Here is a 14,748-nt window from a genome sequence, read left to right as displayed (position 1 = left end):
TTGTGTTCCAGGTGTTGGGAGCCTGGTGACCCCATTGCTCTGGAGTATCCTTCCCTTGAGCGTTCGAGGTTTTTTTGAGGGCTAACTTGGCAGTGAGTGGGATTTTCCAGTGCAAGATCCCTTAACCGAAGTGTTTGTAAGCTCCAGAATATTGGTTTTTTGATTATCCTGGCAGCGTTTGCTGTCAAGCAGCAGTAGTGTTCGTGTGCTGAGGCATAATGGGCTGCTACCGATTAATGGTGTGCTTCAGTTGAATGAATAAGGAAAAACCCTGCTTCGGCACTGCGACGAGAAGCAAGGCAGAAGGTTCCCGTGCTCTGCGGTGAGCGCCGTGCAGGCCCCTGCGGCGGGCTGAGGGAGGCGGCGCCCTGCGCTGGGCCGCCTCTCGCCGCGGCGCGTCCCCTGGGGAACGGCACCCGCGGCGGCGCTGCCGGTGTGGGCTGGCTTCGCTTTCCCGGTTTTGAGAAGAACCAGCTGAGGCTTCCACGTCTTTGCCCGTTCTCGGGGATTCTCGCAGCTCGGCTTCGGCCCGCCCGCTGCGCGCTGACCTCCGCGCTGTCCCGCCGCCCGCCTTACGTCACGGCTTTCGGGCACCGCCCTCGCCACGCCTCGATGGTGCTGCCCAATCAGGCGCTGTCTCGGCCGCGTTGCCAGGCAGAAGGCGGGGCCGCTAGCCAATCCGGGCGGCGGAGGGCGCCGCGAGGGGCCGGAGCCGGCGGCGGGATGGCGGCGGCGGCGGCGGCGGCGGCGATGGCGAGCGCGGCGGAGCGGGCGGTGCTGGTGAGTCGGGCGGAGCGCTCCGGGCTCGCCGTGCCCAGCGGCAGCGGCCCGGCCCCGGCCGGCGCTGGCCCTGCCGGGGATCCTCGCAGGCCCGTTCCGGGCTGGCACGGCCCGCACCCCCGGCTGAGGCGCTCTGTGAGGGCCGGCCGCTCCCCGCCGCGGCGCGCTGCCGAGGTGACCAGCCGTGCGGCCCCCGCAGGCCTTCGGGCCGGCCCCGGGCGGGGCTGCCGGGCTGCCCTCGGTCCCGCTGCCACCAGCAGCCGTGGGCTCCTCCTTTCGCTGCTCTGGCGGCCTGCGCGGCCGTGTCTCCCCGCAGGAGCGGGTCGCGGTTGCCGCCGCGGGGCCCCGGGGGCGGGTCGGTGCCGGAGCCAGCCCTGCGTACGGCACACAGCGACGTGTGTGACCGACCCCGAGTTTTTCATGGTCGGTCCGACGTGCTGCTGAATGGAGGAGCAGCCCTAGCACAGGGCGGGCAGGCACGTCCAAGCAGCAGGAAAGACAGGGGCCGGGTGACGCCGCAGACATCTCCGGGGACGTGGGCTGCAACGAAGTAGCAGAAGATGCCTATCCAGGGAGGGAATCGTAGAGATGCATCCAGGCTAGGCAGAAAGCTGCATGTGAAAGCCATTTTTTTTCTAAATTTGATGTCATTTGGAATCCCACAACTAGCATTCCTCAGAAATCCAGATGCGTAGTGTACGGACATAGCAAACGAACTTGACTTAGTCTGAAATTAGTACGGCGGGGAAGATCTTTTGCTGTCACTAGGGGGATGAAGGACACCAGTGGTGACTGGCAACCTGATCTTGTGGAAGCTGTCCCTGCTCACTGCAGGGGGCCTGGGCTACACGACTTTTAAAAGTTTCCTTCCAAACCATTCTGTGATTCTATGATTTGAAGTAGAAGCATCTCCGTGGCAGCTGGGGTGGTGGGGACACTAAAGGCATCTACTTTACCCATGTGATTTCGATTCCTTTGGGAACCTGGAGGAGAGCGAGTGTTACAGAGAATGAAAGAGCAAGGGATCCGATATGTCAATATGATGCCCAGAAACTCAAAATGGGATTAAAACGTGGAAGTCAGTGGTCTTGCACTGGTTTGAAGGATAACAGAATCCTACCTAGGTTTGTTGTGTGTACCTGCTTTGGATGAACATTTGTTGAAACAAAACCGCCCTCGTCTTCCTCTGTTCAGATAACTCTTGCATAAGGTGATGACACATCAGTGAGTAGTTACTTTGTGTTACTCATGGTAGAACAGGAACTGTCTAGCAGAGAAACCACAGGCTTAAATTTCTGAGTTGACCACACCTTTCCAATTTTCCTGTGGGCATCCTGCTCAATTCATTCCCATCCAGTACTTTCCATGTGGAAAACTCCTACAAGGTAGCAAGTGTCAACCTCTTCTTTGTCCCTTGCTTGCTTCTGCCCCTACTCCTCTGATGATCTTCTGTGTGGGGTCTTGTGGTTTACCAGGAACACTCGGCTGTGGCTTGAGGATCTGCTTCTCTGTAGCAGACAACTGATTGAGGCCTGAGGCAGTGTGTCATCAGATCTGAACTTGTTGCTGAATTTGCCCAAGTGGTTGGGAGCCCTCAGCCTTTCTCTCCCCCCACCCACTTTTAAGTTTAGCTGCTTTATTTTTCACCTGCTGTTGCTTGGTGCAATGCCACTGAGGGGGAGGAGGGGTATTTTAGTTTTTGTCTTTGCTTCTTGCCGTCTAATTTGCAACAAACTTGTCTGCAAGTGTCTGTTTTGCCCATGATGATAATTGGCAAGGGATCTGCCTGTCTCTATCTCAACCCACGAGCTTTTCCTCTTATTTCCTCCCCATCCTGTTGAGGAGGGGGAGTGGGAGAGGCTAGGTGGGTGGCTGGCAGCTGGCATGCCAAGGTCAGCCCACCCCAGCAGCTTAAAAAGATGCTCCAGATTTTGAAGCAGCAGGATCTGTACTTTGTTCTGAAATTTACATCCCGTGCTGACTGTTCTTTCCCAATTCTGTGATTATTGGTACAGTGATTTGTAGGAATGCGGCTTTGATAAATGAAGTCAAAACAAGAATGAGGACAATTCATTTGGCTGGGACGGAGAAGTAGAGAGTAAGGCCTTTCCACAAATCAGGAAGAAATCTTTTTCTGGTCATACCAGCATGTGATTTAAACAGCATGGGCATAACAGTCTACTTAGAACTTAAATAATTTTCATATGCGTCTGAGAGATTTGTTTCCAGTGTTTGACATCTAATGATTCCACTACTATCTTTACACAATGTAGGAAGAAGAATTTAAATGGCTTCTACAAGAAGAGGTCCATGCTGTTTTGAAGCAGCTGCAGGATATTTTGAAGGTAAGTTTAATTTGCTTCATCTGCTCTTTGCATTGTGGGTTTGTTTGCTCTCCCATGTGAGGAATGGTGGCAGATTGTCCCTGGAGGAAAAAAAGTCTTGGTAGAGGGTGCACAGAATGGTCCATCATACTGTCCCAAGTATTAGCTTACCCTCTGGTCTCGAGGACTCACAAGAAAGCCGATTTCCCCTAGATTGCTCTGTTCTTGACCCCCTTTCCCGAGAGAGCTGCTTTGAAAAGGCACATGGAGGCAGCCAGACCTGTCTGCCAGGCATTTGCCTGAGATGTGAATATTTTCTGGAGCAGAGAATCTGGATCCGCCTGTAAGTCTATCACGTGTTGGTGGAAATGAGCATGATAAGCCTTTAGCTGACAAGCTACTACTTGTGCTGTGGTTAGTAGCATGCACTCTCCTCATTCGAAACCATCCTTCCCTCGATATGCCCACTTCTCTGCCGGCACCTGCCCCTTTCAGAGGCGTGAAGCGTTCGGCTGAACTGGCCAAAGGGGACTGTGTGCGTGAGAGGTCACCGCTCTCCTGCTCGGTTAGTTTTCAACAGGCCCAGCCCCTTGACGCTGTGAGGTTTTGATGGGGGTCAGTGGGTGATGTAAGAGCAGGGGCAAAAATGTGGAGGTGAGGGACAAGTGCCCGAGGAGGTAGGAGTGCTGCAGCACAGACTCAGGACGTGAATTAGTAGCAGGTGACGATAACCCGCAGTATCTGTATATATAGTACCTGTTTTGAAGAATTTGTCATAGTTTTAAGAGTGAAGTGTGATTAAAGAACCAGTCAGGAGGGCTGGTTTTCGCTCCAGACTTCCCACGTGGGTAAGGGACTGGTGGCACTTGTGCAGTGCAGCCCGGGGCAGTGAGCGTGCTGAGAAAGGGCAGTGCCACGGCACCGGAGGGCCGGGCTCCTGCTGCAGATGGCTTGGCCACCCCACTGGGCACTGGTGGCCTCCCCTGGCTCCGGGGCACGGAGCTGGAGCGCAGGATTTCTGACGCCTTCACCATAAGCTGCACACACACAGCAGTCTCCTGGGCTGCGCCTGTCCTGCAGGAGGATGAGGGAACATCTGTGTGCTTTGCTAGGCGGGTTGCGGGAGGCTTGCAAAATTGACCACTCTGTGTTTGGCCGCTTGACGACGGCTGCATTTCTGCCCTTGCCTTGTCTTTGTCCCTGGCTTGTGGTGCGCTGGGCCCGGGTGGATGCTCCAGCACTCACTATGTCCTCTCTTGGGCAGGAGGCCTCTCACCGGTTCGCCCTGCCCGTCAGTGGCTCAGGAGGAGCTGTCAAGCAGGAGAACTTCGTGCTGAGCCCGTCAGGGTAAGTGGTCGTGGTGGCCAGCAGGTTGCTGTTGCTCTGCCAGGCTGCTTCGGGGGGCCGTGCCCCCGCAGCCGGTGGTGACGGTGTTTGTGCTGGGGGCTTCCCTCTGCGGCAAAGGGCGCTGTTCCACGAGTGTCTGCGGCAAAGGTCTCTACAGCACCCTGAAAGCGAAGGGGTTTTCTTTGGTACGAGATTACGCCTTAAGGAAAACAAACGAACAAACTCATGGCAGGTTAATATAACAGTCTGTAGCCATGTTCCAGGGGTTGCCTCAGCCAGAGTTACGCTGTTTCCTACTGACACCTATACTGTAGTCACTGATTCCTGACCACACACTGCCGTGTTGCATCAGTGTGCTGCTGTCGGCAGTTTTGCCAAGGGGCATTTTTCTGTTGCTGGGCGCAAGGAGTCGCAGTTACAAGACCTGAATTCTGCTCTTGGCTCAATTTCTGACTCTTACCGTGGACAAATCCTTTGTCCTAATCTCCCTAAAATAACTATAATAAATCTACTTCATGCAGAGCAAACGGAGACCTGTGCAGAAGGTGCTATAGAAGTGCATTTCTTCTGAAATAGCTGTCTATTTTTTGATATTCGGCATAGGCCTTGGTCTGAAGAGCTGCACTCTGGCAGAGGTTGTTGCAAAGCAGGAGGCTTTAGACCTTAGAAACAGCACGGTGAGCATTTTGTAGAATGATGCAGTAATTCTCTACTGGGTTTGGAGGTTGCATTCTTCAGATCAGAGCATTGAAGTTGATTATAGTTTTGATTTGTTATTGTTGCAAGGTGGATCTTAAAAAATATTGATCTAAAGAGTCTCTGTCTAGTGTATTAAAATGTAAGATATGGTTAAACTGAGTTCTTGAAGGCCCAGGTGCTTCAGTCTTCCCCCACTGTTCATTGTAGGTGTGAGCCATCTTGCAGGGCTTTTTAAAGGGTTTGGGGTGTGTTTTTTTGTTTATTTAGGTTTTTTTTTCTTCTTGGGGGGAGGGTCGGGGTGGGATTTGTAGCTCTTAGCTCTTGTATGAACCACATAGCACTCCAATGTCAGTAATTCATCTGATATCTTATGTTTGTGCCTGCTAGAGCTGTTTGTAACAGCAACCAAATTGTTGATAGGTAATACATGAAGTAAGCATGGGATCAGAAATTAACATCATGTTTTAGGCAGGGCAGTTAGGGTGAGGTGTCTCATAAAGAATATGACAGCAGCTGGCTGCAGGCCAAGAGCTGCCATCAGCATCCCCCATCTGGCCTTTGGAAGGAGGGGAACTTGGCTAGCTACATGGGACAGGGAGGGTTGGTGTCGGGTTGGCAGTTTCAGTAGGTGTCTGTTGCCTCCCGTGACTTGTGTTGCCCTGATCTTTCTTCTCATTCCAGCACAGACCAGGTGAAAGGTGTGTTGACGCTGCAGGGAGATGCCCTGTGTCAAGCTGTGAGTACTTGCTGTGCTTCTTGCTTTGTACTACCATGAAGGGGTGGGAGTCATCCTTCATAGAATCACAGAATGGTTTAGGTTGGAAGGGGCCTTAAAGACATCTAGTTCCAACCCCCTGCCATGGGCAGGGACATCCTCCACTAGACCAGATTGCACAACTACACTTTGCTCCTTACTACGCTTTGATGGCCTCAAGGGAGAGATCGTCCTAATTATGTGTTTCCAGTGATCAGTACGTATCCCTTCTCAGTCTTCCCTAATGGGCCTTAAGTCCTTAATGTTTCAGCAACTGTTGAAATTTGTCAAGATCCAGCATCTAACCGCCCCCCCCTCTCCTCACACAGAGGGGAGTCTGTGGTGAGTGGTGGAGTCAACTTTCGTGGGGATTCCTTGCCTTTACCGCCTTTGTTGTGTAATGTCAGATTTCCTTGGGGGCCTTCTGAGATGAGGTTGTGTGTCCTGCTGGGATCCCGATTCACTAAATGCCTTTCAACTTACCCTTTGTATTAACATCTTCCTGTAGGAGGACTGAGGTTCTGGCTGTGCCAGGACTGATGAAAGCCAAGATGGTCTGGGAGACAGACTAGAGTGGGACTGGCCGTCTCCACGTTCTGCATATGGGGATGGCTTGCTCTCACATGTTTGCTTCTTTCTTCAAGGACATTAATCTGAAAATGCCCAGAAATAATCAGCTCCTGCACTTTGCATTTCGGGAAGACAAGCAGTGGAAATTGCAGCAGGTACTGTTAACTTCAGATACCCACCTGTCTGTAGCATCTGCGCCCCCCAAGCAGTAGCTGTAGCCCCTTGTTTTCTGAGAGAGAAGGTTATGTCCGTCCCGCATTAGCTCCAGGTGTAAAAGCTAAGGGAGGAAACAGGTGCAATTAAATTTAGTTATGATGCTAGGAGAGAGAGGTGGGTTCTGCTTGTTCCTGAAACACGAGCGAGCCGAAGGCTGGCTGCATAGCAGTCATAATCCTTTAAAAGCAGTGCTTAGGGTGCCTGTGCAGTATTGGCCTTGTGTCTGCTCGTAAAACCCAGGCTAGCAGGGCAAAGAGCAACTTGGGAGGCTTTGAGCAACTTGTGCTCATTCTCTTACAACAGGATTTTTTATGCTGAGAACAAATCTCGCTGCACTGTGCTCTTGTAGCATAGCTGAGTTCCCTGAGTTAAGGAGTTAAAGGGGTGCGGCTGTCTAGAACATGGAATCTCTTTCCCACCATTTAGCTAGGAGATACGTGATTTCAGGACCTGATCCAGTGCCTGATCTTGAAAACACAGTTTTCCACAGTTACTTTGTCATAGCTGACTAGGTTGGAGATTTTCCTAGGATTTTCCTGGGGGATCAGTGCATTTGGTCTTGAGTGCAGTTTCCAACGGCTGCTTTGGTAGTGGAGTGAAAGCCCTAACTGGTAGCTTTGTAGAAATCTAGGAAATCGCGTACCTGAGATGTTAATGCCAAACTTGACGGAGTTAGTTTATGCCTTGCGACAAGGCAAGGAAGTTTTTGTGATAACACTCAGCAGTGCGTCCTGTTTTGTGGGTGTTTTGTACTGCTGCTAGGTTGATAGGTTTCTACCAGCTTTTATGGAAAACACCTTCCTTTATTTACTTGGAAGAGTTTTATGTTCTAATGTTGTTCAGATGTGGAATGTGAGGGCCTAAAGGACTCTGTGCAGAAGCATTTACAGTGGTTATGTGGAGATCTTTGTCCTGTCTGAATTAAAAATGAGCATCTCGAAGTATTGTGAATTTCTTCCCTTAGTGAGTGGTGCCAGCTGGAGTTTTGTTTCTCTGTGCAAAGTCAAGTTATCAGTAAGAAATTGTAGTATAGGCACATTTTTGAGGAACACAAGTGCAGGCACACAAGTTCTGAGGAACTTGATTAGAAAACAGAGCAAAATCAAGGGGGAATAGGAATGAAGCAAATCCTTACAATAGCAGGATTGGCACTGCTGGTTTGGGTAACACTGCCAGGAACCACTTAACTTGCTCAAAAGCATCTGGAGATATAAAGATGTTTGGAGATGCCCCAATCCAAGTACCTGCAGAGTGTCTCTGCAGTTTGACAGTGGACTTCATGATCTCTCTCTTCATTCTGCAGCCTCCAGTGCCTTGTGCTTTCTAAGAGCAGGGCTATTGTGTGATCCCTGAGCTCCGGATGAGAAGGAACCAGTGCCCAGATCTATGCTGAGCTGGGATGTGGGGTTGCTGGGGAGCAGTGTAGTTTGTGTCAAACTGCAAATATCCCAAGCTGTGTTACCCATCTTCCAGCAGCCACCTCTCATACAGGCTTCCCCTCTTACCTTTTCCATTTATTGCACCATCTGATTTACCCCTTTGATTTTTTTCAATTTTCCTGATGCTACCTGGAATTGAACACAAGTCACTTTCTCCCAGGGCCATTTTCTTCTTCCTCTGGTTTGTCCTTGCTCTTATGAAAGCACTGAGATACACCTATCAACCTTGTTTTGACAGTCGTCTCCTGGCTGCAAGCAGTCTTGCCTGATAGGGACTTGAGCTAGCTGTATCCTGAGTTTGGTCAAGTTCCACGCAAGCAGCACGATGGCAGCTTCTTGATTGCTGGAGATAGCGCTCAACCCCAACAGTTACAGTTTAGAGGAGCTCTGGAATACTGCCAGAGGTGCTGTGTTGGAAATCAATGTTTGCTGCTCATTGCTGCTACTGATGTAATTTACGTCATTGGTTTTAGCTCTATATAGTTCCTAAGGAAGAAATCATTATTTGTGTAGCTAGACCTGACTGCTGTATATCATCAATAGTGAGAAGTCCTACCTGAACAGTCGTGATCAGAGTCTTCCCAGCATGAGAGTGCCTGATGTCGCTGTTCCTTCAGGGCAGCAGCAATATTTTTATTGACAATCCAAGTTGTAGCTATCAGACTGTTTTGCATCTCCAGTCCTTAAGTGAAGAACCCAATAATGCATCTGGGCAGCAGTGGTAGATTTGTGTTAGTGAGTGTCTGGTAGTCAGAGAGAAATGGCCTTAACATTTGAGAAGTCACCATTTTCTTAGGGCCAATGAGATAATCAGGAACCCTCCACTTCCTAGTGTTTATTACAGAGAGTGTTTCCTTAATGGTGCTGCATTTGTACCGTTGCAGATCCAGGATGCTAGAAACCATGTTAACCAAGCCATTTACCTGCTTATGAACAGAGATGTAAACTACCAGTTCAAAACAGGCTTGGAGGTTCTCAAGGTGAGGAGAAAGCCTTCTCTATTTGGGTAGGAACTTGCATTTTTCTTCCTTCCGTTTGTTGTTTTAAAAACCGTTAATGCTCTTTATTCTCTTGAGTCTCCTGCTGGAATTGGATTCCCCAGTTGTACCCATAAGTACCTGTGCCAAGGAGTATCTGCGTGACCTCATATTTGGTAGGAATCTATACCAGTTTAGCATCAGTAACAGGGTTGTACATCACGGTGAATGGTAATCTGAGCAGTTGGTACCTTGTTGCACAGCAGTGATATTCTGGGAGCATCTCCCTTGATCTTTTTTGGATCACGCTCTTCCCTGTCAGTCAGCGCATTTGGGGAGAGAAGAAATGAGGCAGTCATCAGAAAACAAAAGATTACGGTTAGTACTTGTGATTTATGGACGATTTGAAAGCGACTTCTCACTTGTTAGTAGTAGTTGATGTGGTCTGATACAGACCAGCTGCTGCGTGACAGTAAAGCCCAGCCCTCTACTTGGAAATGCTCTCTGAAGCTACCAGAGTTTCGACTTACTCATTAGAATCCATCACAATATCAAACACGAGGAAGCCAAACCTTTTTAGTCTCCACATGGGCAAGGGCTGCTAATAGAAACAAGCTAGGTAATAAAACTATTTCCTTTTTACTTTTGGGTGGAAATTGGGGAGAGAAATTAGTCATAATGAAAAATACCTTAATCTTAGCAGTCGTGAGCTCTATAACAGACACAAGTTGCTTCCCCCTGTTTTTCTGGAAAAGGACGTCTGCCTGAATAGAGCCTTTGAACTGTGGTTTCTGGCAGGGCTGGATTCACAATGAGCTGGTTCTTTAGTGCCCTAGCTCATAGACAGTTGTGAACGGGGCTGGGGCCGGGGGACGGGCATTCGGCAGTCGTTGTAGCCACCATTTGGGAATGGGGAGAACTAGAACACAGCTTGCTTTTCCTTAATGCCTGCTCTTCAGAAGAGCTGATGATGAGTTTGTTGATGCTTCTGTGGCATCAGTAATTGACCTCTTGTTCTCTCCTTATTCTTCTAATGAATAGCTGTTCTCTCTTCAGTCCCTGGCCTGTCTCACAAGTGGTTTTGATGGTGGTAACAGTTAAAATGCGTTTATGTGGGAGCCATCCCTTCCCATTAAGACCCCGAATTCCTGGAAGGGCAGTGGTGGTGCTGGTGTTTGTTGTTGTAACACTTGCAGAAACCATAGGATTCTGCAGCAGACTATTCAGAGCTGTCCAGGGATTGCTGCTCAGCAGTGTACTGTACATTGTCTTGTAGCTTATGGATGCTGTGATGTTACAGCTCTCAAGAGCCCGAAATCGGCTTACCACTCCAGCCACTCTCACTCTACCAGAGATTGCTTCCAGTGGTCTCACAGTAAGTACGTGGTGGTCTAGATCTCCATTTAGTCTGGCAGCATGCGACAGTTAGGATATTGTGCTACATCCTGGTTGAAGTGGATTTCTGAAGCGTCTCCTGAGGCAGAAAGAGAGACCTGAAGTTGGTGTAGACCCTGAGCATTTTTGGCTGCTCTTTATCTTCCGGTGGGAAAGCAGATGACTTGGGCGTGAGGACTCTGGTTCTCAGAGAGTAAGTTATGTTCTCTGCCCAGGAAGCTTGTCCAGGGATGATTTGCCCTTGTGAACACTGCTCGATCCTCTTGTCGTCATCATGCACACACCATTTGATCAAGTGCAGCAAGAGGAACAACCATTGCCTGCAAGCTGCTCAGCCTTTGTTTCTTTCCTAATGTCCCTCATGCTATGGGGTAACTGTGGTATGGCCTAGGAAAAGGTAGTGGTTTCCCAGCATTAGAAATAACAGTCCTTTCACTGACAAAGAAAATACTTATTTTCTCACCAGAAAATGTTCACCCCTGCTCTGCCTCCAGACATCCTTGTGAATTTCTATATTAACCTGAACAAGCTGTGCCTGACTGTCTACCAACTCCACGTCCTGCAGCCCAGCACGACCAAGGTGACACCTGCTGTCTCTTGAGCCTTGTTTATTTACCTCTCCCTGCGTCCCGCTGGGAGGCGGAGGTCGCACTGCTTCATGGTGCAATGTTATATGCATAAGATAATGCGGAAATTACTGTAGCTGGTGTTAAGTGTCTGTATTTAGATCTGCTGCAGACAGAACACTGGCTCTAAATCTTGTTTGGGGCATGGCCACTTAGCCCAGAAGAAAATACCAGTGCCCTGGAGAAAGCCAGTAACTGGTTTTTGCCAAGTAATGCTTCATCTTATAATACAGTTTGATAATTTTGCATAATTTTGCATAATTTTGGAAGGGCATAACTGTATTAGTCTGATTTACATCGAAGTAGCATCTTAGTTTTCTGAATGGAGTTTTGATGGAGACATTTCTGCTTCACCTTTTGCATTTGGGTCAGGTTGATGTCTTGTAAAAACAGAATTAAACTCTTAAGCTTTATGAAATGCAGTCCTTCCATAAGGTTTTTTTCCCTGAAACCTATCTTTTGATTTTCTTCTGGATCTTCCCACCTTATGTTTGTGGTGCTAAAATTTGGAGATAAATTGGACTCAGCCACTGTTTAGAAGTTTTTTCATGAAGAAGCAGGAAGGGATCAAATGACATGGATTCCATATGAATGGAATATTCAGGCAGACACAGTATAGGCATATCTTGATGTCAGGCTACTGACAGGGCAAACCTTAAACATCCTCCTTCTAAGTAGTTTGTTTATTACGTCAAAATCCTAATGGCCTTTTCCTTCTCCTCTAGAACTTCAAGCCTGCTGGAGGGTCCATTTTACACAACCCTGGAGCCATGTTGTAAGTACAGTCACAGCAAGGGCTGCGTAACAGTTGTAGGAGTATGCTGAGGATGAGATCCAAATGGCTGTACTCAGTTTTGGCTATAGCACCTCTCAAGTGGAGAAGCTGGCCTGAGTCACATGTTGTGGCCGTGCCTGTGAATGCACAGGTGCCCATAATCGTGTTTTGTTAACGACTCGGTCATAAAGGCCTAAAGATGTGGCTTTTCAGGATACAGCCCAGCCATACAGTGCCATGAGTTTGCCTAGAGATCAGAGTTGTCAACCAAAATAAACATGAAGTTATTGGCATTGCCATCTGCATTTCCTACCTTTGGGCCTCTCTGGAAAGTGGCAAAGTTACTACCTTAAGCCTATTAGATTTAGCTTAACTCTAAATCTGGTTAGAGGTAGACTGAGAGTTTGCATTCTATAACTTTGCCAGGTGCTGTTTTAAATGTAGTAGAAATCATAATGATCTCTTCTGTGAGAACAGGGGACAGGTGAGTTTTGTGTTCTGTGCTATTGTGTGTGAAGCTGTGCTCTTTTTTCCCCTGCTCCAGTGAGTTTGGCAACCAGCGGTATGAAGTCAGCCACGTCCATAAAGTGGAATGTGTTGTCCCGTGGTTAAATGATGCCCTTGTCTTCTTCACAGTGTCACTGCAGCTTTGCCAGCAACTGAAGGACAAGGTAATGGCCTTAGAGAAGGGGCTTCGTTTTTAACTCTGGATTTTGAGAGGACCTCAGATCTCCTGAAAATCTGGTGTGATGTTATTCTGCACAATTTACATATAAACTGAAAACAAGTGATGAGTCAATGCTCTGGAGCCAGGGAGCTGGCTGGCACTGCCTAGCAGACAGCCGTCTGGGATCAGTGTAGTAGCGTGGCAGATGTGTTTGCTGAACTAGTGACTAGACGGAGAGGAGCAGGTAGACACTTCTGTGTTCTCAGTCATGAGCTGGATATGAGAAAATGCCAGGGTGCTAAGATACGACGCATGGACACCTCAGCAAACTAGGTTCCAGCAGACCAGTGCTGAGTTCCAGCTCTGCAGCTGACCTGGCTGCCACCTTGAGCAAGTAACTTTGCGCTCCAAGCTTCTTCATTGACAATAGCAGCAAACCTGCCCTTCTGCAGTGCAGTGCTGGAGCATGTAATGCTGCAAAGCTCAATCTTCACGCACGCGTTATATGCTCGTTCTTCCATGGCCCAAGGGATACAGGAACTTACCTGCTTTTCTTCTTGCTTTCCAGATCTCTGTTTTCTCCAGTTACTGGAACTACAGGCCATATTAATTCTCTGTGGATTGTCCAAGCCCTTACAGCACTTCCAGTTTCTCCCTGTTTATTTTCAACATGCCATCTGAGTCCAGGTCAGCCTGAGGAGTGCTGTGGTTCACTGCCGTGTGACCCTCCACAGGGTAGGGTCGGTGTATCCAGAGACACGACTTTAGTAGCCTTGTCTGGAACTGCTGCGTAAGCAGGGCACCAAGCAATGCTGCGTGGCTGGCAAGAGCTTCCATCTGTCTTTGTTCGCATGTGCGTTGCGTGGCTTACACTTTCCAAGCCTCTGATGAGTTACACTAGTCCACTATGAGGGTTGCGGAGCTGTGGACCACTCTCACTAACTGTATTTGTGCACGGTGCTGTAACTAACCGCTGGACTGTGAGCTGGCTGGGAAGGGATGAAGACAGACTAATTTAACGCACCACAAAAAGTGTAGGGCATGTTGCTCCGTGTAGTGAAATATGTTGTGATCTGGTCCAGCTGTGGTTATGACTAGCCCTGAGCTTCTCCCTCTCCTATCTGTTCTGTCCGTGCTCATGTTACTTATTCCCCTTTGGAGATATTCTCCCTTGCTGCTGTTTAAACTCTTTTTGTTTTGGTTTTTTTTTTCCCTGGCATCAATGTGATAATATTTTTTTTTTTTCCCTAAGCCCTAGTTGGGCCCATTGGTTCTTTCCAGGTTTAGTATTTTCTTTTCACTGCCAGCCTCGGAACCTTGAGCACAGCTGTGCAGTCTCATATCCTGTCGTTAAACCCAAAGTGAGTACCACGTTGTTACTGCGGTTTGCTGCCTGCCTATGGATGCTACAGTATGCAACTCGTCCCTCTAGCGATTGATAACTGTGAAATAAAGATCCTCAGACCTGCCGTGCTCCTGTGGGCTGTCAGTGCTTTTCAGAATGAAAGAGTATCAAAGATGATGTGCTCTCTCACAAGTGAGTGACTGTTCTTAGTTACGCACGCTGGATTACTCTTTGCCTTACTGGGAGGACAGTAGTGGTCTCCGAGGGCAGAGCTGGTCAGAAAACCCTCTGGCAAGCCTGTGGGGCTCAGGACAAGGATGGCTCCAGGGCCCAGCTTCCCGGCGGTGCAGGTGCAGGTGCCAGCCCCATGGGGAGGTGAATCCCTCAGCCCGCCCACCCTCCAGCTGTGGGGCAAAGGCTGTGGGGCCTGGAAGCCCGCCCCAGCTCGCCTCCTGGCTCAGCCAGGGGAGAGGGGAGCCTGGTGCCAGGACTGTCTCAGCCCCATGGTGGTCCTCACCTGGGGTCCAGGTGTTGGTGTCCAGCCTCTCAGACACAGGCATGGTCAGGAGTGACAGGGTTGAGCTGGGGACCATGGGGATGCCCAGCTCTGCCGCTCTGTGGCTGTGTTCTCCTGCAGTTCATCCATGGAGAGGAACAGGAAGGCTTGCAGCCATGCCTGGGGGCTGTGGGGTTGTGGCCTTGGAGAGCCAGTCACAGCTGGGTCACAGGGTGCGTGCTCTGCTGCCAACCATTGTGCTGCCTGTCCCCAAGCACACGGTGGCTGTCCCTGTGGGCTCCAGAGGAGCTGGTGGCTGTCCCTGTGGGCTCCGGAGG

At 49.5% G+C, this 14,748-nt stretch overlaps 1 protein-coding gene across 4 annotated transcripts; it reads left to right on the top strand.

Moving 5' to 3' along the window:
- Positions 1-698: 698 nt before the first annotated feature.
- Positions 699-14,038, top strand: ROGDI (rogdi atypical leucine zipper). 4 transcript variants are annotated; one of them, XR_008468203.1, is made up of 12 exons: positions 699-780; positions 3,054-3,125; positions 4,369-4,451; positions 5,832-5,886; positions 6,549-6,629; positions 9,014-9,109; positions 10,383-10,481; positions 10,968-11,081; positions 11,853-11,902; positions 12,447-12,573; positions 13,138-13,256; positions 13,822-14,038. XR_008468203.1 is itself a non-coding variant. In XM_054212798.1 (11 exons), exons 1-11 carry the CDS (start codon positions 724-726, stop codon positions 13,177-13,179), a joined length of 876 nt encoding a protein of 291 aa, XP_054068773.1. In that variant the 5' UTR covers positions 699-723; the 3' UTR covers positions 13,180-14,038. The 4 variants fall into 4 exon arrangements, 2 of the variants coding, with proteins under 2 accessions (XP_054068773.1, XP_054068774.1); XR_008468204.1 differs by having other exon boundaries at positions 13,138-13,304; XM_054212798.1 differs by having other exon boundaries at positions 13,138-14,038.
- The last annotated feature ends 710 nt before the right edge of the window (positions 14,039-14,748 follow it).

This window comes from Rissa tridactyla, chromosome 8, assembly GCF_028500815.1.
Source record: "Rissa tridactyla isolate bRisTri1 chromosome 8, bRisTri1.patW.cur.20221130, whole genome shotgun sequence".
Taxonomy (NCBI): Eukaryota; Metazoa; Chordata; class Aves; order Charadriiformes; family Laridae; genus Rissa; species Rissa tridactyla.
This window is presented reverse-complemented; position numbering and strand designations above follow the sequence as displayed.

Coding starts and splice junctions, on each gene's coding strand:
- ROGDI (XM_054212798.1), top strand. CDS start 724: ATGGCGGCGGCGGCGGCGGCGGCGGCGATGGCGAGCGCGGCGGAGCGG. Junction 781..3,053: donor CGGCGGAGCGGGCGGTGCTG/GTGAGTCGGGCG, acceptor TACACAATGTAG/GAAGAAGAATTTAAATGGCT. Junction 6,630..9,013: donor AGCAGTGGAAATTGCAGCAG/GTACTGTTAACT, acceptor GTACCGTTGCAG/ATCCAGGATGCTAGAAACCA.